This window comes from Magallana gigas, chromosome 5 (genome assembly GCF_963853765.1).
Source record: "Magallana gigas chromosome 5, xbMagGiga1.1, whole genome shotgun sequence".
In the NCBI taxonomy this organism is placed as follows: domain Eukaryota; kingdom Metazoa; phylum Mollusca; class Bivalvia; order Ostreida; family Ostreidae; genus Magallana; species Magallana gigas.
Genome location: NC_088857.1, coordinates 44,319,580 through 44,342,119, shown reverse-complemented (window position 1 = coordinate 44,342,119; position 22,540 = coordinate 44,319,580). Strand labels below are relative to the sequence as shown.

Sequence of the window (22,540 nt, the reverse complement as noted above, 5' to 3'; positions counted from 1 at the left end):
AACTTTCAAAATTAATATCAAACGTCAATTAAAGAAAAAGAATCTCCAATTAAAGCAATTAATATACTATTGTATCAAGAACCAAGAGTTAGGTTCTACCAATTAACTTCTGCATAAATATGTCATATTAAAGCTTTAAAAAGTGATTAATTTTTGTACATATATTTATGAATAAATATTTAAAAGTATATGTTTTGATATTACTGAAAAAAGATTTTATTCATGAACAAAAACATTGAACAGTTTCCAATTTTTAGTCGTTGCCTGTTTGTGAATTTACAAAAATGACGTCATAATTGGACTTGCATATGTACACTCTTTGACATGCATCTTAGATACGTAGTTGATAATCTGTAGCAATGCTGCCTGACTTCAAGTTGTTCTGACATGAAGAATAAAAATATACAGACTCATTGCGTGATAGGAAAACCCATTACTAGTGCATGGCTGGTATTTTATTTGCAATGACTCAACACAGTATAATTAAACTAGAACTAAAAAGGTATTTAAAGGAATAAATCCAAAAAAACACAAATCACAAATGAACTGTATGTATATTAGTAGACATGACATGTTAGACTGAACAGAATTAAGAGTGGTGATAATTTGTGATTTAGATTTCACAATTATATATGGTATGAATGTCCTTTCTTTAAATCTTACCACCAATTTGGTAGCCGTACTTGTATACATGTACACATACGTTAGAGGTTATTTGAAATCTGGAGATTATGTTTATCTTTTCTCTCAAGGAGTATCCCATGTTTTTGCAATTTATCATATTGTATATTGTATCTAATGTTTATGTGTTTGATTAACCGCCGAATTCTTGAGAAAACTTGAAAAACATGTTGTTTTTCATCAGTTCAACAGCAAAGTAATCACACCAAAGGTTAATGGTCACCGACAAGAAGTGTTGTTTAAGGACATAGATAAAGCGTCCTCCACTTCATTGCGCGACAGGTTTTATTGTTTTCCTGTTGTTAAAAGTCCAAAGGTGCACGGAACCCGTTCACCTTGGGTGTTGATGTACCACGTGAAAAAATGCGCCTAATTAAACTAAAGATTAAGATATGTATGGTTTCTTACATGTATTTTTTTTTCTGTGTCTAGGGATTAAACATCGTTTTCTTCCTAAAATACATTTAGTTACATTACTTACAAATTTGGTTTAAATCAAATGCAAACTATATATAAACCTTGCCTAATATATTAGACACTTTCTTTATCGATGCATCAGATATAGAAAAACAAATTATATTATTAAGCTTTTTTTGGCACCTTACATGTATGAGAAACCCCAAAAACTTAACAACTACACTGTAGCAACATTTCTTTGACAACATCAAGAAGATTTTTTTTTACTGAACCATCACATTTCAGCAGAAATAGCATCTGATTGTGTTTGTGTTATGAAATATATAAAAGCCTTTAAGTTTTGAATTTATTATTCATCCTCATTATTTAATATTGATTTGATCTTTCATATGCCCAGACATTTAAATAAAACATTTTAAATAATAAAAAAATGTTTGCTGACTATATCTCACGACTATAAGTGATGGGGATGCCAGTCTTTATCGCCAATTCTCAAAAGTTTCTTCCTCGAATTAAAAAAAAAAAAAGAGCACATGATCGTATATTGACAGAAAAAAGATATAATTAATTAGTTAGACATCATACGAAATATAAACTTAAGTTACTTTTTTTTTTATAAATCTGACCACATCGATAAGGCCATTCAAGTGCATGTACTAAGGGTGGAAGCTTGGGACGCCTTGCACTTCCTACCAATATATAATTTTCATAGGTCCCATAATTCTATAAATATCACGTGACAAATACTTTATCTCTTCCAATACATTGTTTTCATGAGTGCTTCTAAAGAAGGAAGAACTAGTTACTTTTATCTCTTTTGAATGTGAAGAGGCATGAAATATTGGCATTTATATGCCAGATTCCCGAGTCAATTGCTCAACCAAAGCCCTGATAACAACATACCAAGAGGCATGGGAAAAACAAAGCAGTCCAATATTGCAATCTCTATTGGAAAAACAGTAAATCAATGTGGAGTGCACTTTATGTTGAACAGGTCAATCAGGGAACCAGACGATCTGCTTAGATTCTTATTTTGCAACGATCGTACCGTCCCAACATTATCCTCGGTGTAGCATCTAGTTTTTGATTTCTATTTACAAAGCGACAGGAGGACATGCAAGTGGAGTGCTCCCCCAAATTAAGCAGATAATCTTCTCCTGTCGAAATTAACAAAGACGGCTTTTGTTGCTGTCATGATCGAGCCATGTGAGGGGCCTTCTGCTGCATTTAGTTATCAAGTAGGCAAACTCGCCGAGCACTGAAATCACCGAAACAGTGTTTGCTCTTCACAAACAAACTGGTTGTTTAGAATCCTGTTCATTATTGAAATGAGTTGAGGCCTTTTTATATGTCGATCCTCTTAATGCTATTCCTGTGTATTCTTCTTTTAATGATTCTCAATTTACAAACCTAAAGAGTATACACATCATTTTTTGTACACTTACAGCAACGAATCTAGTTAGATTTTTTTAAATTGGTATTTGAGTTTGTCGGTTTGACAGACGTGTACATTTTACAGAATCAAGTTAACTTTTTCAAATTGTATTAATTAAACTTGAATAGAAAATAATCAGCATTCGGATGGTATTATATACAATGCAGAGCATGGAGATTGCTAATTGCAACACTGTGCAAGGTGAAATGCATTTCACGTGTAATATTATTGATGTGTGGTACTTGCGTCAGAGGTTCAACGATCCCATGATTCTTTACAGGTCTCCTTTCTTGCCACATAAATTAATTGGCTTATCTCACTAGCTCTTTAAAAACATTGATCATTGACCTATAATTCAACTCGCAAAATTTGAAATCGTTAAAATTGCGCAAAGTCAGATAAAAAAAAGATTATTTGAGAGTGTAAAACCATGTCAATATTAAAAAGATAATATATGTTTCTATGCTCTAGCTTTATGAATCGAATAGGCCGAACCGTTTAGGAAAACAGATGAAAGTTTATTATAATTGATAAAAAAAACTATTATAATGTATGTGTTTCATCTTGTAATGTTCATGTCAATAGCATGCTTTTGCGTCATTAATTGTTTGCTATAGCTTTATTTTTTTTTCTTATATGTGAAATAGAACATTCAAATTTCTAATCATATATATTGAAAGCGAATTCATACATCTTAATAAACAGAAAAATGATTGGTCTTAGGTCCGACAAAATATGCAATAACATAACAACTTACATGTAAACATTGAAGAATTCACATTCAGTGCAATATTGCAAAATGCAACACAGATATACAATGTATATAATAAAAAGATTAAATGGTTTAAATATTAATGCTGCTGACAAAACGTCCTTGACATTATGTTTGGCGACCTAAAGCAAAATATGAGGGCATGCACAAGAATCTACTATCGGCTGGAACCAATTCAAGTTGGATTGTCAATCGTTTGAAAAACAAACACACCGACATGGGCTTATCAATCTGACATCCCTAAAAACGATGGATAGTATGTTAATGACTATGTACTGCGGCCGGGGCAACTCAGAAAATCAAGAGGGGATGGAATTGTTTTACAAATTTATTATCATATGCATTCACGGCTGCTTCGGTTTATTTTCGACAATTGTGAAAATAATCTGGTAAAACCCTTATTGATTATGGTGTTGCACTAAAGATTATGCTAAGAAGCATACAACATATCAAAGAAAGATATAGAGAATATTTGCAAATTTGCAAATACACATGTATAAAAAATGTACAATATCTTAGCTTTTGGATATTTGTTTTACATTTTAGGACCCTACTAAAGCCACGTTTCCAATGGTAAGAAGTGAACTTTGCAATATTCACAAACTTAATTATTGGTCTTCATTTTCAAGGCCGATACAAATTGTTATAATAAATTCACATAATACGGTTAAAACGGAAATTGGGCAATTTGATTGATTTGTACAACCGTTTAAGCTGAAGCTTCGAGACTATATTGTACACCCCTCCCCCCTCTTCTCATAGACGGGGTCGCCAACTCTATTGATTTTGAGATCAGTGTTCGTTCCTGCCCCTATTTTCCTATCAAGACCTGTCGATATGCCCCTCTAACTACTGTTTACATATCCTAAAATACCTACAGTTACCCCGATATTGCATGGCTGGTCCATATCAATTCTAACTCGGGACTTTCTCTTATTGAAACCTTTGTTTCTTATCTTAATGTAACCTATTGAACAAACGAAATGGAAACCATTTTTCGATCACGCATTTACCCTCCAGCATGTCCCGTCTATACAGATGACTGGAATATGCGTAATATCAAGTTTCCGGCTTCTTGCTTACATCATTATGCGTTCTTTTTATGGGGTCAAAAGTTGCTAAAAACATTTCACTTTCTATTAAATTGTTGTTGCCCAACTGAATATAACAGTCCGACTCGACATCACATCGACTGTTAAATTTATTTAATGTCCAACAAATGGGAGTCGTCGCTCTATCACCCTTTTCTTCGTGTAAAAAAAACACCGATTCGGCATGCGTTTCGATTCTTTGATAAATTTTGTGTGATATTGTGTGATATGTACTTGCACATATATTTTGTAGAGTAGTTTGTTTTTGTTTACTTTTGAATTTATATGAAATGCAATTATTTTATTCTAATTTTTTTTGTTTATTATTCATCTCTCCTTCAGTGAAAACAATAATAAAACAGACACATAATGATCTTTCCCCTAACCATTCATGGATAATTATGAAAAGTAAATTGTAACAATATTTAACTGTACACATTGACCTTTCAGAACTACGACTGGAATTTTGAACTGATTCGACAAACGTTTTGAATTGTCAGTATAGGAGCATTGCGAAAGTTATTCTTCTATCGGGAAATGACTTTAATAAACAACAATATACAAACTTTCTATCTCTGCTTTTGATTAAATATCCCTAAAATAATATTTGTATTTCTATGATGTTCTAATTTTAGGAATTGAAAGAAAACAAGCGATGTATTCAAAGCGACTTAGCCTTGAGTTGTACGAGGACCAATTAAACGGTATAGAATACATCAGATGCCAAGTTCTTTGGTTCCACTATCATATCACAGACAAAAGTGGATCAGGGTCTGAAAAGCCAGGCCCGTTTTAAATGGATTTATTATATTTTTGCAATGTAACACACTTAGTGTTTATAGTGAACTCGTCTTTTGATACAAGCAATAGCAGGTGATCGAGGACCTTAGAGGAGGCTTCAGCACTTCTTATATACATAATAACATTGTTTGCAATATTTTGCGACCTGTTATACCAAAAACGCAAATGAAATTAAGAATATCTTATTCTTAGAGAAGCAGATTTAACAAAAGGTTATAAAATGAGTCGACTCTGACAAAATTGAATTTTTTTTGATAATTTGAGAGAACATGTCGCATATCTGTTCAATATGATATCCATGTCTGCTATGTTCTATTGCCCTGTAAACGCGATAGCAATTGCATCATAGAAGGTCACAGTCAAAACCCGAACTGCAAAGTAGTGAAATGCAAATAGAAAGAGATCTAGACCATGCGCAGATTCACTTTTTTTTTTTTACCGAGGAAGGGATATCTATGTACAACATCCCACTTTCTAAATCCGCGTCTGTGGACAAACTACTGAAAGGTTTACACTTCTGTATTTAGTCTGACTGTACATATACTAGTACGTGTATACAATGTATGTATCATGCATATCAGTGAGCAAACGTTGCTTTATCAAAACTTGACCTTTGAAAGGTTGTCTACATCTGTTTCACATCAACATTGGGTGGTTGACACAAATTTGGAAATCTAAAAAAAAACCAAAACACCCCTGTAGGGGGAAATCCTTTTATCCAATTGGCACAGGGTGAAAGACGTAAAAAAATCGACGTTCAACCAGCAAATAAATGGCCTGGTCCATCGCGGGATACTAACTAAATAAGTCACTGAATGGGTAGTGTCGAGTTGACAGGCAATTTCTCGTAATGCCTGATAATTCGGGGTAGGAGGTAGGTGATAAATTCTTTATAAATTTGGTAACTTGGTATTACTTCTGGCCTCGAAGTGTAAAAAGAGTAGCTATCAACTGAAAGGTGGAAATTACGCGATAGCATTGTACGAGGATAGCCTGTACTTTTAATCATCTTCAGAAAGAAGTGATTTATGGAATTAAGCTCACAAAATCCGAGGAGTGGATCTCAATTTTCAAAAGAAAAAAAAATATTCATAAAGATACGTTTAGTGAAAATAACATTAAATAACTCTGCACATTAATGGTTACCGCGAAAAAAATCATTTATATTTCCACTGGCGATGACCTCGGGAACAATGATTTTTCTCTGAAGAATATTTTTTACATCTCACTTATCATCATACAATTAATGTACTTTATCTATGCAGTATATAATGTATACAATGTTTTAACATCAATAATATTTAATTCTACTGGATTCTGTGAACTAATTTAAATTCAAAATTTAATACGTTGGCTTTATACGGACCAATGAATTAATCGACAGCGGTAGATCAGATTTAAGTTTCTCAAGTATTTGCGAGCCTGTATTTCCAATAAACTGCAGGTGATTAAAACGAAAACACATCAAGTATTAACATTTAATTACAAGCATACAAAACTGCATTTAATACTTACCGTAAACTTTTGACGTCAACAGCCTTGGGGGAGAGAGTTTCTGCTTTTTATAAGACTGTTTTTATGACCGGAGACCTGTTAAACTCTGGTGACCGTACTTTCCCGGTGATACTTTTACATGTACATGGTGAATATCTAGTATAAATATTTTGAGGTGACTGTTTGGACAGTTTTTAGATGTTTTGGCTCCCAGTCACCACTACCGGAGTGAAAATCCAGTATCATAGCGAAGTTTAGGAAATCCATGCATTTGTTAATTTAATCTTTAAAATACCTTACTCATACATAACTAGCATTATATAAGTTACCCACGACGACGTATAGAAAGAGATCTATAGAAGACCTTGACATTGATAATTTAAATCAAATAATTGCAATTAAATACACGAGTTTATCATATATATATGTATTTTAAAACAAAGGGCGACCGATTTTCCTCGCCTTTTAATGTATACGAATCGTCACCCTGAAGATGGAAACAATTGCGAACCCCTGCATGTTCGCTTGTCTAGCGTTTGTGATCCGCTCTACTTCTGAAACAACTGGTAAAAAACCGACTTGGTCAGCAAAGATGGTTTAGGTGTAAATTGCACTAAACTTTCTCGTGATGATAGATTTAATTTCATTCTTCGTCAAACTCTTGGAGAGCCGTAATGGGGTCAGATTAGAGATAAATTGCCACGTGTGTGACTCTTATATTTCGCCGCGTCAAAAAGAAACTTTAAATTAATTAATGAATAGTCAAGACTAATTTTCCTTCTAGGGGAGAATTTCTTTGAGTTGAGATCTACAAGGTTTTTGCTGATTGGTATCTATATGGAGTACGGAAAAAAGGACTTGTAGTATTTTAAGTTTTGCTGATAATAAACAAAATTCTTCACTGACAGGTGTTAAAATTTTAAGTTCTGTAATTATAACCACTTTCTGAAGACCTGACATTGGAATTAAGTTGTATGAAATATGACGTTTAATTATAGGCTATCTATAAGATTGTACAAATTTGACACTTTTTATAAAAAAAAAAACTTTGGTCTTTTTAAAATTATTTTACATACAATAAAAGACCAATGTATGACATTTTTTTTTCAAATGAACAAAAAAAAAAAAAAAACTAGCATCCATTCTTTATAAACTATAGTTACTACGTGTATTATAACACAAAAACATAGAGAATCTCTCATAATCGAAAAACTTTTCTAAAATCCAAATTTAAATGTATTGGCCTAATAATATTTGAACGTTATACTTGTACTATCAAATCTTTGCAGAGATAAGGCGTGATATAGAGGCAAATGAAATAGTAAGCAATAGCGCACACCTTGTCTGGGACACCTTCTTCAATTCCACCGATGCACAATTATATTAATATCGTTGATATTACAAAGGTAGGTTCTCATCAACCCAGGTACAGCACTGGAGACATAAAGTCTGCTTACACCTTAATAATTCATTAAAACTGCGGTGTAATTAATTAACGCTCTCGTTCCCATAAACCTTGCACTCAGTGTCGGGTAGAGCAGGCACTGATGCTGGGCCGTCTCGTACCACATGTAGCTGTATTAATTAATAATTTTGAGACTTGGTGATATGTGAATATTCGAGAAAAATAGGTTCATGTCAGTTTATATATATATATTCAGTTGCGATTTAAGGGGCTGCACCCAAACTCACCCTCTACCCCCGCAAAAAAAATATAAAAATTATGATAAATTAAAGTTCTTTACAATTAAAACCCTTTACTCTCCGAGCAATAATCAGATTTTTTTTAATAATTGCGGTATTGTTTTAACAATCACATGTATAAATCTAAATTAAAATCCTATATTCAGTAGTATATCAGTTGCATTATCTTTTTTTTGCAGATCTATATGGGTGAGGAAAAATGGTATACGTTGATTAATTCATTAAAATTAAAGCCCAACACTGAACATATGTACTCGATTAACATTATATTTGTTAACCTTATTTTGAAAAATGAGAGAGAATTTTGTAAAAAGGTAAGGTGAACAGGTGTGTATTCTTAATCATAAATTACAATAAATGTAGTGATTTTTGTTATGTGACGATGTTAAAAAGTGGGTTAATTTAAATTGGATTTAATTTCTAAAGATGAACTTCGGATATTCCCCCACAGAAAGAACGTACTTGAATTGTCCTTATGCATAAATTCCTTCTACGTTTTGTGATTTTTATAGTACACCCCTATAAAGCTTGAACAGTTTTTGCATGTATCCCATTAATATGTACATTTTTTTGAATTTTTGCAAATGCGCTTCTTTCCACTGTTTTTTTTTATATATTACTTTAAAGTGCATATTTTAAAGTGTAAAAGAGTTTATATTGCCAATATATATGTTTATTGCGAAATTAGACCCAAAGCATAGTTCATTAAATAACATTAAAAAGGAACATTAAAAATAAAATTAATTTCCGGAGATCAAAGGATTCATAAATCATTAACTGCACAACGGATGTTCTAAAATTTCAAAATAAAAATAGTACTGATAAGATCAATTTTATTTGAATTTACAGATCTGTTAAAATATCTGATAATTTCTTGTAATCGTTATACGTAAAACAACTTTGGAGGTGCACCAACATTCTGATAATTTTGTTCATTATATTACAAATGTTGTAAAAAAAAATGTTATTGGTCGTAAAGTTAACGCAATCAGTATTTCAAATATCCTTCCTTCAAGTTTCCAGCATGAATCAATAATTTCAAAGAACAGGAAAAACCTTCGAAATGTCCTTTACAAGCCATTAGTAATTTAATTTAAGAGGACTTCACTGGCGATAACACTTTAAATCTCACAAATGTAAACACGACCCCAGCGCCACTGGAACATACAAGGGATGCATGCTTTACTCATCGAGGGATTTGCTTATACAAACAGATTTACCATTAATGTACCTGACCGCTCAGTATTATGCAGTGTCATGCCTGCCTTCCCAACAAAGCGCGTCCTCTCAAGCTGTTTTTTTTTCTGTTATCCCATCAAACAGATTTATTACCTTTTCAATGTCAAGGCATCGGCAAATCAAAGGGTTCTCTCAGGTATTCAGTGCAGCAAGGTTCTTATATGAATAATCATTACGTACACAGAGCATGGGTATTATTTAATGGACAAGTCAACGTTCTCATTTATCTATGCACGTCTTTTTATATTTAGTTTTGACTGAACTTGATTCTATTATCTGACAAGTCTAAAACTATTTGTACAACGGTTACATCAAGTATATATTTTGAGGTGTTCAAATTGTTCAGTCAAACAAAATATGATGCTACATATATATGATGTATAAACAGATTGTTATAACAAAATAAGCTTTTTTAATAAGTCCTTAGAATGTCTCTAATCACAGAAGCTAATATTAGCCGAATATATATACATGTAGTATATGTGCATCCACTTATTTTGTATATATACATGCATATATATATTTGTAATAAGAAATACATAATAACTTGTAAGCAGAACCATATAACGGCTGGCTGTTCAGTAAATAGATGAATTTTCAATTACATCAAATGGAAACAAAACATGCGAATTCTACTACTATACACTGTCATGTATATGTTTTCTTTCTAAATTTAAGTATCCGTTTTCAGCATTTCCCAAACTATTTAATCAAAGAATTTAAGTACTGATGGGAGTTGATTTTATTTAAATTTTTATCTAATATGTATTTTCGCAAAGCAAGTAGTTTCTAAGCTTTATTTGAATTTTTTCCAATATGAATTCTCGGGCTTTTCCGACAGGAATTCTGAGCTTTATACGGAAAACCCCATATGAATCGATTTGTGTAATATTTTAAAATAGAATTAAGGTATGGTTTGCGGTTTGCATTTACATTTTATTTTTAGGAATTACACACATGAAATACTATTCTGTTAATCAAATTTTTTCTATTATAAAATTCAAATATTTTGGCCAGACTCATTTAATAACCACAATAGATTTCAAATTGTCATTTCAATGAAATGTGAATAATTTCGTGCAAATTTGTACATTTTATACGTGACTAGTATGGGGTTATTTAGGCTTAACATATTTTTAAAAAGTCACTATATATCATGATTCATTTTTATTAAATTCTTATGAACTTTTCAAAAATCAAATAAAATGCAACAAAAGTAAAATTTTTGGACTTCCATGTAAAAAAAATTATCTTCATTGAAACCTTTCCAAGTCCACTGATTTCAGGAAAAACTTATCTTAGTATAAGTGTAATCTGGTGTTTCTAAACAATATTTATTTATACCAGATATATATTGTTATAAAACAGCGCGAAATTAAAAAAACCTGAAATAAATTATTACATTTTATATAAATCTTGACATCATATCTGAAATGAAGGGTGGTTGGTGTTACATGCACGCTGGTTGGAAAATCTGTGAGTTATATACCTATTACCACAAATCTCACCTTAACGCCATCAAACTCTATGATGCAAAATGTATTAGTAATCGAAATATTTCTTGAAAATTTGTATCAAAGCAATTTTTTCAACAAACAAATAATAATCAAGTCTATAGTCTACATCCCAAAATTGAAAGAACAGGGAGTTTTATTGCAACAGAAGCAATCTCATTAGACACGTGTAAGTATCACTGTCAATTTTGCAGCGTTATGTCTACATATATGACAACTCAACACTAAAAATTCTAATTCTTACTGCAATGAGGATATATACATGTAGATTAGGAGAAAAGCTGATAAAATCAATTCATATTGACTATTTCATTTCATTATGTCTTAAATACTAATATTGCACAGAATTATATTAATCATACAACAACCAATAAATATTGTAGATGACACTTTTTTAAGCACAAATCTAGTAAATATTTCTTTTTTGTAACCACACAAAAAAGTCAGAGACAACCGACGAGGAAGTTTGTGTCTTGGTACATGTGTACTCAGTCCTTCTCCCTCAGGTTGATATTCCAGCCCAGCACCTTTCTATCAAAGCCGCAGGAGAAGAGATTACACACGGGGTGGTCCTCTGTCCACGCCACCGAGGTCACCATCTTACTGTGACCCTGAGAACAAAAAGCAGTTCAATAATGATAATCCAATAAAACATTTACTGATGTGAGCCTGACACCAAACGGTGAACTTCAATAACATTTGTCCTATAAAAACTGTTTTAATTTTCTTGAAAATGTTGACATAAAAAAAAGATGGAAAGTGTTTAGAAAAAAAATAACGAAATGGGATTTTTCAACAAATAGCTTTGATTGCTAAAGAAAAGAAGTTTAGACTTGTGGTTTAAATAATAAAAAGCTGATGATAAAATGAAAAATATAAGGAAACAAGAGGCCCATGGGCCACATCGCTCACCTGAACAGCAGTTCCTTGTAACATTACATTTCGTAGCATATGCTTTTTCTATTTTAAACATTGAACCCCTTTCTGGGGACCCAGTTATTGTCCGAGGTTTATGGTTGGCTTGAACAACATAAATAGTAACATAGGAATGAAAATGGGTAGCACTGCGTTGGGACCGCACGTACACAACCTGAAAAACTGAACGTAGAAGAGTTCCACTTCAAGAGGAATAACTCTCAGACTGTATAGAACATCAAGAAAGATAACTCTTGGTTCCACTACATTAGAGTTTACACAATTTGAGGATCCTTGCATAGTAATCTCACAAACTGTAGCATTATAGTTCTCGAGAAAAACTTTTTAAAAACATTTTCAATATATCTTTCTATCTTAAACTTTGAACCCCTCTTGGGGCCACAGTATTAGTCCAGTGCTAAAGTTTTAATTATTTGGAATCTACATTATTTAAGGATGCTTGCATAGTTATCTCACAAGCTGAAGCATTATAGTTCCCTAGAAAAAGATTTTTCAACATTTTCCCTCTATATTTCTATGCTAAACTTTGAACACCTCTTGGGGCCCCAGTATCAGATTGAGGTCACAGCTTTTATAATTTCGAATCTACACTATTTGAGGGTGCTTATGTAGTTATCTGACAAATTGATGCATTGTAGTTCTCGAAAAGAAGATTTTTAAACATTTTTAATATATACCGGTACTTCTACATTTAACTTTAAACCCATCTTGGGTCCCTAGTATTAGTCCAAGGGTCACTATTTTAAAACTGTCAAAGCTTCATTATCCAAGGTTGTATGCATGATAGTAATCTCACAAATGGAAGCATTGTAGTTCTCGAGAAGAAGATTTTTTAACATGTTACCTTTATATTTCTATAATAAACTTTGACCCCATCTTGCGGCCCCAGTATTGGGCCGGGGGTCACGATTTTACCAATTAGGAATCTACATAAGCGAAGGATGCATGCATAGAAATTCCACAAACTAAAACATTGTAATTCTTGAGAAGAAAATTTTTAAACTTTTCCTTTATGTTTTTTAAAATGTTTAAATTTTGAACCCCTCTTGGTGCCCATCAATTGTCCGGGAGTTACAATTTTTTGAATCTACATTATTTAAGGATGTACATGTATGCATAGTAATATCCCAAACAGTTGCACTATAGTTCTTGAGAAGAAGATTTTAAAACATTTTCCTATATATGTTAAAATTTAAACCCCTACTGGGGTCCCACTTTTTGTTCGGGGGTCATGATTTTTACAATCTTCATTATATATACAACCTTTTGTGTATGTATTGGCATTTTTGGTGAAGGGTTCTTGAGAATAAAATTTTTAAACATTTTTCATATGTAGTTCTATGTTAAACTTTGATCCCCGCCTGGGGCTGCAGTTTTGGTCTGAGGGTCACGATTTCTACAATTTAGAATCTTCATTATACATACAAGCATTTGTGTAAATATTGGCATTTCTGGTGCAGTGGTTCTTGAAAAGAAGATTTTTAAAACATTTTCCTATGTATTTCTATGTTTAACTTTGAACCTCGCCTGGGGCCCCAGTTTTGGTCCCAGGGTCACGATTTTTACAATTTAGAATCTTCACTATATATACAAGCTTTTGTGTAAATATTGGCATTTCTGGTGCAGTGGTTCTTGAGAAGAAGATTTTTTATACATTTTCCTATGTATTTCTATGTTAAACTTTGAACCCCGCCTGTGGCCCCAGTTTTGGTCCCAGGGTCACGATTTTTACAATTTAGAATCTTCACTATGTATACAAGCTTTTGTGTAAATATTGGCATTTCTGGTGCAGTGGTTCTTGAGAAGAAGATTTTTTAATCATTTTCCTATGTATTTCTTTGTTAAACTTTGAACCCCGCCTGGGGCCCCAGTTTTGGTCCCAGGGTCACGATTTTTACAATTTAGAATCTTCACTATATATACAAGCTTTTGTGTAAATATTGGCATTTCTGGTGCAGTGGTTCTTGAGAAGAAGATTTTTTATACATTTTCCTATGTATTTCTATGTTAAACTTTGAACCCCGCCTGTGGCCCCAGTTTTGGTCCCAGGGTCACGATTTTTACAATTTAGAATCTTCACTATGTATACAAGCTTTTGTGTAAATATTGGCATTTCTGGTGCAGTGGTTCTTGAGAAGAAGATTTTTTAATCATTTTCCTATGTATTTCTTTGTTAAACTTTGAACCCCGCCTGGGGCCCCAGTTTTGGTCCCAGGGTCACGATTTTTACAATTTAGAATCTTCACTATATATACAAGCTTTTGTGTAAATATTGGCATTTCTGGTGCAGTGGTTCTTGAGAAGAAGATTTTTAAAACATTTTCCTATGTATTTCTATGTTAAACTTTGAACCCCGCCTGGGGCCCCAGTGTTGGTCCGAGGGTCACGATTTTTACAATTTAGAATCTTCACTATATATACAAGCTTTTGTGTAAATATTGGCATTTCTGGTGCAGTGGTTCTTGAGAAGAAGATTTTTAAAGACATGCACCCTATACTCACTGTTTCGCAATTATCTCCCTTTTGAAAAGGGCTGTGCCCTTTATTTTAACAATTTATATTCCCCTTTCCATAAGGATGCTTTGTACCAAATTTGGTTAAATTTGGCCCAGTGGTTTTTGAGAAGAAGTTGAAAATGTGAAAAGTTTACAGACGGACGGACAGACAGACAGACGGACGGACGGACGGACGACGGACAACGGGTGATCAGAAAAGCTCACTTGAACCTTCGGTTCAGGTGAGCTAAAAAACTGTTTGGGTTGAGCACAAGAAATGGACAATTTTAAATTGAGATTTTTATAATTGAGATAATAAATTTAAGTACAAGTGACAGCTGATCTGACAATTTATTACCTGTCTATTACTCCTGGGTAGTCGGCCGATACGATTCCCATTAATGTCATAGATCCGAATGTGTCTGTTGTCGTGGGGTATTGCTATCAAACTCTGACTGGATGAAACTGCCAGTCTGAAAAACATTAAGTTTTAATCAGATAAGTAAACATTTTCATAAAACAACTTGTATGAAGCTGTTTGAATTCTAAAATGTTGCCTGTACATACATCTTTATGAAAATCAAATATTTATGTACTTGAAAACAATAACCTTTCAGTTCAAGTGTTACTTAAACAATACCATTCAATGATTGTACCAATTATAACATATGAATCTAAAATATGGATCAGATATAAAATCCTCAGAATGTTTTCCATTTGAAAATATTCATCATATTTTCAAAGATATTCTATGTGTACATAGAAAAGCACCAAATTTAGCAGTCAATGGTGAACTAGGTTCTTTTTCAATTAACTATTTATGTTTTGAAAGTACTAAATCAGACTAAGAAATATGGAATCAAATACCACATATAATAATGCACTTTAAGTATCAGCTTTCAAAAAGGACAAAAAGTTAGTTTTTAAAGAGTGATACTTCATGGCAAAACAAGATTTTTAATCTTCAACCAAATCTAAACTTGACATCTTCAGAAATTTCCCATAAGGATTTGAGGTTTAAGTTAAATAAAACTGTTGTTAATATGATCTATAAACAATTGAACAAAATCTCATCTTCTAACTCAGGAAAACTTTATTTCTAGAGTAAAATATTTAAAACTTCTACTGACTATAAACTGCAAGATTTAATACTTAAAGCTGCCCTTGAAAAAAGCATGACATGAAAGATCCCAGCTAACAAGATTAAGTGCATATTCACTATTTACTGCAACAGGTAGATATCGTACACCCATTATCCCTAACGTTAAACCTTTGATTTCAATGATGTGATATTTTTAATGAAAAATTATACTGTGGTAGTGATCCCATTAAAGAAATTGTTCATCCATGTGATTATAATACTACAAAACATCTATGTGTTTACTTAGATAAATGCTTTATGCAAAGAAAACAGTTCAAGGGACTTTAAAGAATTGTATAAATTGTCTTGCATGCTATAAACTTTCTGTTATAATATTCTTTTGTTTGTCATTTGATTTCATTTTGACAGTATGTCAACATAGTGATGTCAGTAATCTGAATTGAGATTGAACTAAAATATACATATACATTGTACGCCATTTTAAAATCTAGATCTTTTTCATAAAAAAATCTTATAATAGAATTCATATGAAATTGTCATCTTTAAATAAATATCATCTCAACTATGGTAAATGAAAGTTCAAGGAGTTCAAGGAAGGATAACTCAAGCAAAAATCATTGTCAACCGTTAAAGTTCAATACAAAGTTTTTTTTTCTTCAAAAATTGAGTTGGTGTGCGTACAATGTACATAGACATTTTGTCTGTCTTTAATCTTTCATGAAATGTGTTTTTAAAATGATTCCATTGTAATATTACAAAATACTAAGTTATGATTAATAGGCCGCATCTTTGATTCATTTTGTTTATGTTGCAACTGTCAGATTAATCTACTTTGTAATAAACAAAACGGGGAAAATAAGAACATTCTGAGAAAACAAAGCCACACCTCCAAAATCTAACCATACACACAAATAGGACATAAACAATCTGCCCTAATTCATTGATTGTACTCAACCAAAACATAAAAAACAATTGATATGATACAATCCTTGTTGTTATATGTACAAGCAATGGCTCATAATGTAAGGGGATTCACAAAAATAAATAGAAAGAAGTGCAAAGATAAAACACAAAGAAATGAACCTGTTGACAGAGGAGTCGATTCTAATGGCGGCCAGTGGGGACCTCATGTTCTTCACATCCCACACCTTCACCGTGCGATCATCACTCCCAGATACCACCTTATCTGACCCCGCAAACAACGCACTGGTGACCGGCCTGTCAATTACAATTACATATTTATATATAAAGATCATTGTGAAATATTAATAATGTCAACATAACTGAATTTCATTAAATTGCCTTGAGCAAGATAGAATTTACATTATAGAATGATGTACAGGCTATTAAGGCACCAAATCACAATCATGAAGTAATTCATGTGCTAAAAGTTTTACAGTGATTATTTATCATTTCTGAAATCAAATATAAAAATCAATTCCACAGTAAACATCTTTTCAAACATATTTAAAGATAAAAACTTCATGTGAGATTATAAATCTTAGCTTTATGTTATAAACATAAATATATGTATGTACTTACTGATTATGTCCTTGACACACATTGACCTGCATGCTGGGACTGCGGAAATCCCACAGTCTGAAGGTCGTGTCCTTGGAAGAGGTGACCACCAGTCTCTGGGAGTGGTGGGCCCTCACGTCAGTCAACTCCTGGTCATGACCTACATATGTTGTTTACATTAATCGATATACAATGTACATGTGCTATTAACAGAATACACAATGTAATTTAACATTGAAAAACAGTCTAAACTTACAAAAGCTTATTAATAAGCTACATGTATCCCATTAATGAAATAGGCATGAACACTAATCAAACTTACATAACAGAAAAATATAGAGTACCGTACATATCTACATTCTATCAAATCACAAAACTTGATACCAATTTTCACCACATTTGCATTACATGTAGGTTTCTATTGGTAACGTAAGTTCATGTGGTAGACAGATTGTAAAGGAGTTATTTTGGAAATGTTTCACTGTATATTCATCAATTATGCTATGTATAGATTATTTTCCCCTTGCCTGTAAGACATGTGATTTGGTCACCAGTTTCAGCATCAAACAAGATGGCAGTTCTATCCCATGATGCTGTGATGACCTGGTTTCCCTCCATCATCCAATCAGCTGCCACCACCACCCCTGTGTGTCCGGTCAGCTCCATAGAAGGTGTCCTCAGTGTGGCGGCTTCCCAAGCCTGCTCCACACTCTCAGCTAGAAAAACAGGTATCATTAGGTTGATTTGAACATTATTTTATTGTATTTCAAAGAATACAAGATGTTCAAACATAAGTTCTGGCAAACTTAAGAGGACTTCACCATTATGATGGATTTAGAATGATGGCTTTAAAATGGCTTAAAAATGAGTTTATATTGTCATTGATAAGGTACAATATAGGCCAGACTTCAGCTTTAACAAAATGAGCTTGGGTCCATGTACAAGTGGATTAAAATCACAGCTTTATGTTTATACGTGTGTAGGATACAATTTATCCCAGATTTTAAATTAATATGATTCTTAGGCAACTGAACTTAATAAACTTATGAATCAGATACAAAATTCTACCTTCTTGTTGCTCCTCTTTTTCAGAGTTGTCAACATCATCATCAACAGACACTGCACGCTGAAAATTAAAATATTTTGATATTTTGCTTTTATTTGAGATATTTATTAAGTACATCTTGACATCATTACTGTTGAAAAATGTCATCTTAAGTCTATTTACTCAGGGAAAGGTTTTCAAATTCCATCATAAATATTCTCATATACTCTACAGTTTTACTAAACTTGCATTTAATATAAAAATAAAAATTTCAGATTGAAATACTCAGTGTAAAATCATGGAATAGCTGATTTATTTAAAATGGTCCACAAGGCTGAATTAACTTTGTGTTATTCATCATCTATCTAGATCAATATTATTTCAATTAAGACAACATCAGTTTTTGAGATTCAATACATTTCAAAAGAAACTAAATTGAAAAACCTATTGTTTTTGTTAATATGGGAAAAATCATTCAGTACAAAATGGCAGAGCTTTGTCTTACCCCAAACCTCTTGCTTGACTCAGGGAGGGTGACATGTGCCCCCCAGATGTGAGCTGTGCGGTCCCCTGATGAGGTCAAGGCCAGTTCTCTCTCGGGGTGGAACCTTATAGAGTTCACTGACCCTTGATGACCCAAATACTGCAGTGCACATTGCTGGGTCTGTATAGACCATATTCTGGCTGAGTGGTCTACAAAAAGAATTAAAAAATTGTAATATTTTTACAGCACCATGTGATTTAATGGGCATTCTAGTTTAAAATTTTTATATTTAATAATTGCTGTAATATAATGCTCAAGGTTGAATACATGTATATATATTATACAAATAAATGTACAGTAAAACACGGTTATAGCGAACACGCTTATAATGAATTGACGTTTACAGCGAAGTGATTTTCATTCCCCGTGAGTTTATTTTATGTTGTAAACTTGACGGATATAACGAATTACGCTTATAACGAAGTACAATTGCCCGTCCCTGGGACTTCGTTATAAGCATGTTTTACTGTACTTGATTTTATGCAAAGATATGTATCAATTGTAATCAAATGTACAGGTATAAATTCAGAGGTGTGGTAAAGAGAATTGGTATAAATTCTTTTAATAATTTAACTGCAAGTTTCTTCGTTTTATATCTATCAAATAGACATCCAAGTACTTAAGTACAAGTACTTGGGGATTGATCAAAATTAAGAATCTAAATAAAAAGGAGAAATATTCATTGGGGATTAAATTTTATCTATTTCACTGATAACATTAGTAAGTAGTAACTGAAGTTTAAATCCTAAATCAGAATTTTAAAATGGCAATGTGTTGAATAAGGTTAATTTTGAAACAACCAAACCATTTTGATGGTTAAATTTGAAATTTTGAAACAATTTTAGTTGACAAATCAACAAATGTTTAATCCCCAAATATATGTCTGCTTCTACAGTAACATGAGTTGTACATGTAGCCCTTACCGGCTGAGGCAGTTCCAAGCACCTGTTGTCCTGGGTGGCTGGCCCGTGACACCATCACCTCCCAGATCCCATCTCTGTGACCCTCAAATTTCCTGACCACCGAAAACAAGAGTGATGAGTTCCGAAAACTAGAGACAAACTTGCTCGTAGATGCCTTGTATGTAGTCTTGATTTTCTGGGAAATCTGACTAGCTGCTGTAAAGACAAAAAATAAAATAGATAGCATCTTTATACATATTCTTTTTATATAAACCTTCATGTGTCAAGACTTACTTTATGAACAGTAAAGTTTTGTTACCAGAAGCTTGTCTGATGATATCATGTCCCGCTGCAAGTTTAAGAAATTCCTTGACCAAAAATTAAAACTTACAAAAAAATTGCAAGTGAAAACTAAAATAAAAAAATAAGAACAGATGAAGAAATCACACTAAGTACTATTAAGTTAGACTATGACTTACATCGCTTGGGTTTGAGATTGACATCAGACGTGTCGGTATTGTCCATAGAATTGGGCTCCCTGTTTGTGGCTTCTACTCTCTCAGTCTGGGCATCAAGTCTCTCTTGTACTACATGAATCAGGATTCAAACTTTAAAGTCAATTTCATTTCATAAACAGCAATCAGAGTAGAAATTAATTCTTTTCTTTGCATACACATTTTGAATGATTATGGCATGCTGATGTGTTTGCAGAAATTTGTCCGTATTTTGAACACTTACTCAGAAAGCTACAACTCCTCAAAAAGTTAAAATATATATCCTTAAAAATCCATTATAATTGAAGTAATTATCAATCAACATTCACAAAAATACAATTCTATATCAACATTTTCATACAATCAATTATTGACTGTATCTCATTCCTAACTTTTAATTCAAAAATGTAGATAATAAGATGTCTTTTATACATTAAGTGATAAATAATTTCAATTCAAAATAATAGCCTTTAATAAGAAACCTACATGCAAGGTTTTCAGCATAGAGATTTTCAAATTCCTTTTCAATCTGTCCAAACAGATCATGTAGTCTTTTCCTGCAAAATAAAGTGTCTCTAAGTGAGATAATAAATTCTGATTGCTTTTAATTTGTTAGAAAAAATAAACCTCATTTACTGAAACACAAAAATTCAACAGATTTCAGATGACCTATTATTTCCTTTAAAGATGGGCCTTTTTTTAAATTTTTTTTTTTTTTTTTTTTTTTTGGGGGGGGGGGGGGTGAATACTGTAAATAATGGTTAAAAATCAGTGACAGATAGTGTCATCAAAGTTCAACTTCTAGATCTAGCACATCAATATCTTGAATATTTTATCTATAATGAAATCTCTATATGGAAGTCCTTTCTACTTTATTTAACCTTCATCAATTTCAAAGTTATAACTAAATCTGAATGCATTTCCAATCAAGTTCAAAATAATGAGATTTGAGCATTACAAGTCAAATAACAGGTGCTCATAGAGAACATTGTAAGAGATACAAAAATTGTGGGATCTTACTATGCATGTGCTACCGATATTTAAACATGCATTCATGTCAGACTGAATGTACCCTACTTACACAAATACTAAATATGAAAAATGCAGGATAGACATCAATTGGTTTCAGTTCTTACCTTAAATGTGGAGGCATGATATCTACGTCAGAATCAAACCTCAGCATTGGAGGAGACGATACTTCCTCATTTGCCTGATTTCTTCTCCTCGACCCCTTGGTCTTAGAGACTGGTTTGTTATTATCCAGTGGCATTGTAAGCAACCTTAGTTTGCTTAATGCTCGAAGTTCATTCCATGTTCATCTAAAACACACAAACATGAGTCACTCTCAACTCATCTTCGTTAGTTATGTACGTACATAAATGCAACGAGGAAAATCATGTTTTCACATGTACTATTTGAATCAAATATTTTGATTTTGTAACTTAATAGATATTTTTGGAAAGTAGTTTTGACCATATAACATGTTTAGAACCCAGTAAAGCTGCACATAAATGTATACACTTCTGACAGCTGTACCATCTGATTCGTGGATCAGATGTCAAATAGGCTACATTGTAAACAAGGAGTATACGATTCATATCACATGTAAAGAAAATAACACGCAGATTACAGATCGTATAGAAACTGCATTTTAAGATTTCTGATTGTAAAATGAGATCAGTTCAGTTTAGTGTAACATTTTTTATTATTTACACCCCTACTTACTAATTTAATTTGAGTATATCCAACCGGTAATTCAAGGCGGGCAACTAAACTTAAAACGAAAACGATCAAAAGTAATTTTTCCGAATTGTTGTTGAGCAAGTTCGTCAAGGTTCCAGTGAGTGACTCTTTATATTTTTTTCTTTTTTGTCTCTAGCCAGAAGACACGATTTATGTTTCAAATGAATGCTTATATTTCTTTTTAGCGCATCTACATGTACAGTGTTTTATAAATTTATTTTAAATTCAATTAATTATTTGTTCCTTCTTCATTCTATATATGTGTCCATGCTTATTCTCTTTTGAGAAAAGAGAATAGTCCATTCTCACAGCTTTAGTTTTTGACATTAAAATTTTTTTATGGTTTTGTATTTTGCCTGAACTAAGGTACATTGTATGCGAACATAAAAACATCCAGTTTTAAACAGTCATATAGGTACAGATGCACGCATTTTTTTTTTTTGTAAACCATGATCTGAATAATTTCAACAAAATGCTTTCAAACAAATTAAGTGCTGTTTTTGTGCAGACTTTCTGTTTTGGTCCGTCGGATGTTATATAAAGTTATAATGCCCTGACATGTGGTTGTCTAAAACCAATCAGATAACGCGTTATATAATAGAACTTACAT

The 22,540-nt window shown here is 32.5% G+C and overlaps 1 protein-coding gene across 2 annotated transcripts; it reads right to left on the bottom strand.

Annotated features, from left to right (window-relative positions):
* Positions 1–9,813: 9,813 nt before the first annotated feature.
* On the bottom strand, positions 9,814–22,041 carry LOC105318999 (WD repeat-containing protein 37). 2 transcript variants are annotated; one of them, XM_011416340.4, is made up of 13 exons: positions 21,913–22,041; positions 21,324–21,506; positions 20,674–20,744; positions 20,173–20,280; positions 20,013–20,042; positions 19,715–19,909; positions 18,753–18,940; positions 18,271–18,328; positions 17,730–17,918; positions 17,224–17,362; positions 16,765–16,899; positions 14,938–15,052; positions 9,814–11,759 (listed from the first exon to the last, which is right to left on the bottom strand). In XM_011416340.4, the coding sequence occupies exons 2-13, from the start codon at positions 21,455–21,457 to the stop codon at positions 11,637–11,639; spliced, it is 1,485 nt and encodes a 494-aa protein (XP_011414642.1). In that variant the 5' UTR covers positions 21,458–21,506; positions 21,913–22,041; the 3' UTR covers positions 9,814–11,636. The 2 variants fall into 2 exon arrangements, with proteins under 2 accessions (XP_011414642.1, XP_011414643.1); XM_011416341.4 differs by lacking the exon at positions 20,013–20,042.
* Positions 22,042–22,540: the final 499 nt, after the last annotated feature.

Bases quoted from the DNA above. Each gene is read 5' to 3' on its own strand.
- LOC105318999 (XM_011416340.4), bottom strand. From the start codon at position 21,457: ATGCCACTGGATAATAACAAACCAGTCTCTAAGACCAAGGGGTCGAGG. The intron at 20,043-20,172 runs GTAAGTCATAGT...TTAAACTTGCAG, and splicing joins CAATCTCAAACCCAAGCGAT to CGGGACATGATATCATCAGA. The intron at 17,363-17,729 runs GCAAGGGGAAAA...CAACATATGTAG, and splicing joins CCAAATCACATGTCTTACAG to GTCATGACCAGGAGTTGACT.